This window comes from Propithecus coquereli, unplaced genomic scaffold, assembly GCF_000956105.1.
Source record: "Propithecus coquereli isolate 6110/MARCELLA unplaced genomic scaffold, Pcoq_1.0 Scaffold78, whole genome shotgun sequence".
NCBI classification, from domain to species: domain Eukaryota; kingdom Metazoa; phylum Chordata; class Mammalia; order Primates; family Indriidae; genus Propithecus; species Propithecus coquereli.
Window position 1 is genome coordinate 4,937,242 of NW_012153951.1, and position 2,261 is coordinate 4,939,502.

General features: G+C 31.0%; 1 protein-coding gene across 1 annotated transcript in view; it reads left to right on the top strand.

Moving 5' to 3' along the window:
- Positions 1–2: 2 nt before the first annotated feature.
- The window catches only part of EPS8 (epidermal growth factor receptor pathway substrate 8), a gene marked incomplete at its 5' end in the record, with an annotated part of 71,351 nt that continues 69,092 nt past the window's right edge, over positions 3–2,261 (top strand). The window contains 3 exons of the mRNA XM_012662777.1: positions 3–56; positions 1,101–1,262; positions 1,386–1,535. Coding sequence (XP_012518231.1) covers positions 3–56; positions 1,101–1,262; positions 1,386–1,535 — 366 coding nt within the window. The remainder of the gene's footprint in view (positions 57–1,100; positions 1,263–1,385; positions 1,536–2,261) is intronic.

A 2,261-nucleotide genomic window follows, 5' to 3' on the forward strand; every position in this document is an offset into this window, starting at 1 on the left:
ATTATGCACGCGACAGTGTGAGCAGTGTGTCAGATATATCCCAGTACCGTGTTGAAGTAAGATGCTTTGGTGTTTGATAATATTTAGATTGAACCTTGAGGGACATAAAATTGGAAGTAAAGTCAGAATTATGTTTTATTTTATTCCTATAATGTATTTTAAGTTGTGTTGACTTGTAAAAATTTTTATGAAACTGAAATATTACATATAAAAGTATCTTGTTAGTCTGTGGTCTATTTTTACAAAGAGTACATATTGATAAGAATCATAATTACTACTCATTTATTATTGCCAGCCTTATTTTGGTTAAAACAGGGCAAAGTCTTCTATTTTCTACTGTAGAATCTTCTTGAAACTAAGCCTTGACAGTTTCAGTGAGTGGTTTTATTATTATTTTTATCTAAAATCATTACTAGTTTCATTTAAACAATGGTTTCTTTTTTAGTTTTTGCCCTATTGTTATCTTTTAAGATAGTTGATCTTGGAATTTATCTAGGTGACCTTTGCTTATAATAGAAAATATTTCAGGGAGGTAATTTTAAATTGCTCTTATTTTCAGTTTTCTACCTATCTCAAATATGCTTAATTAAATTTAAACAGTTTTGTTTCATTAAGTGGTTTCAGTAGATCGAATAGTTTGACAGCTGTTACAGCCTGTAATTGAGCCATTGCTACTTTGCAGTATCAGTGTCCATAATTTCAAAGCTGCCATATAGATAGCCTGCTATTTTTCAGCATTTAGATAACCATAATAGAATAAAATGGGGGAAAAGTTTATTTTAAAGGAATATTATTTAAGCTGTTAAGAATTTGTCTTTATGCCATGTTTATGTAGTTCAACATGGCTCGGTATGAAACATATTTAGATAACTTATGAGTCAAGTCATCATTTCCTCCATTCAACAAAAACCTGCTTGACTTCATTCTCTCAATAAGATAATCATAAAGTTTTAGAGTACTTTGTGTTTGTCCCTCATTTCTCTGCTAGTGACCTCAATTAGATTAATTCTACTTTCTTTTGGAAAATGTGTACTAAGAGATTGTGTATGTGTTTATGCGTATTATAAATCTTTTTTTTTAAATTTTTTGCCAATCATAAGCACTTGACTACCTTTGTTCTGGATCGGAAAGATGCTATGATAACTGTCGATGATGGAATAAGGAAGCTGAAATTGCTTGATGCCAAGGGCAAAGTGTGGACTCAGGATATGATTCTTCAAGTGGATGACAGAGCTGTGAGCCTGATTGATTTGGAATCAAAGGCAAGTTTGTAAAATCTATATTTTTTTCCAAGAAGCTACAGAAATATTAATGTTTACAATTAGGTCAAATTGTTTGAAAATGAGTAAAAGCTTCACAAAATAAAATATTTACTGTATTTTTAGAATGAACTGGAGAATTTTCCTTTAAACACAATCCAGCACTGCCAAGCTGTGATGCATTCATGCAGCTATGATTCAATTCTTGCCCTAGTGTGCAAAGAGCCAACCCAGAACAAGCCAGATCTTCATCTGTTCCAGTGTGATGAGATTAAGGTAAAAGAATGGTGACCTTTTCTTCCCCTTTAAGCAGATGTTCTGGCAGCATTACCTATTTTGATCATTGTGGCTAGCTATTAGGTACTAGATGTTTAGTTTCTCTGAGAACTTTGTAGGGAAAATAAATACTTTAGTATCTTACTTAGGGTTTCCATGCCAAATAAATAAAGGGGAAATTGGAATGATATTAAAAAATCAGATGTTATTTTTTTAAAAAGGGTAGATAATATATTAAATTCTCATCAAATGCCTTGGACTTATAATTAAAAATTGATTCTTCTGAAATCATGCTTTGTGGACAGTAAATAATCATGCAATCTTAATTTATTCTGCACTGATCACATAGCATGGATTATTGCAATGACGTACTTAGACGTTTCCCACGATATTGATTTAAAGTTAACCATTTAATTATGTGACTTGAATAATTGCTCAAGCTTTGTGATGCCCAAGTAATATGAGAAAATAGTTGAGCCAGTAATAACAGGCTATATCCTGAAAGTTTCTATTTCCAAATACAGTATAATTTGAAATGATTATAATTTGTGATGCTTTATTGGACCTTAGAAGTTATCTCCAACCTTGAATGCCTTTATTTCCTGAGTTGATTTCTCTAAAAGAGAAATCATTCTGTGTTAATTGGTACTTTGCCAAAGCAGTAATTTATCATTTTGATTATAGATTATGAAATATCCATGTAACTTTTATCTTTATAAAGAAATT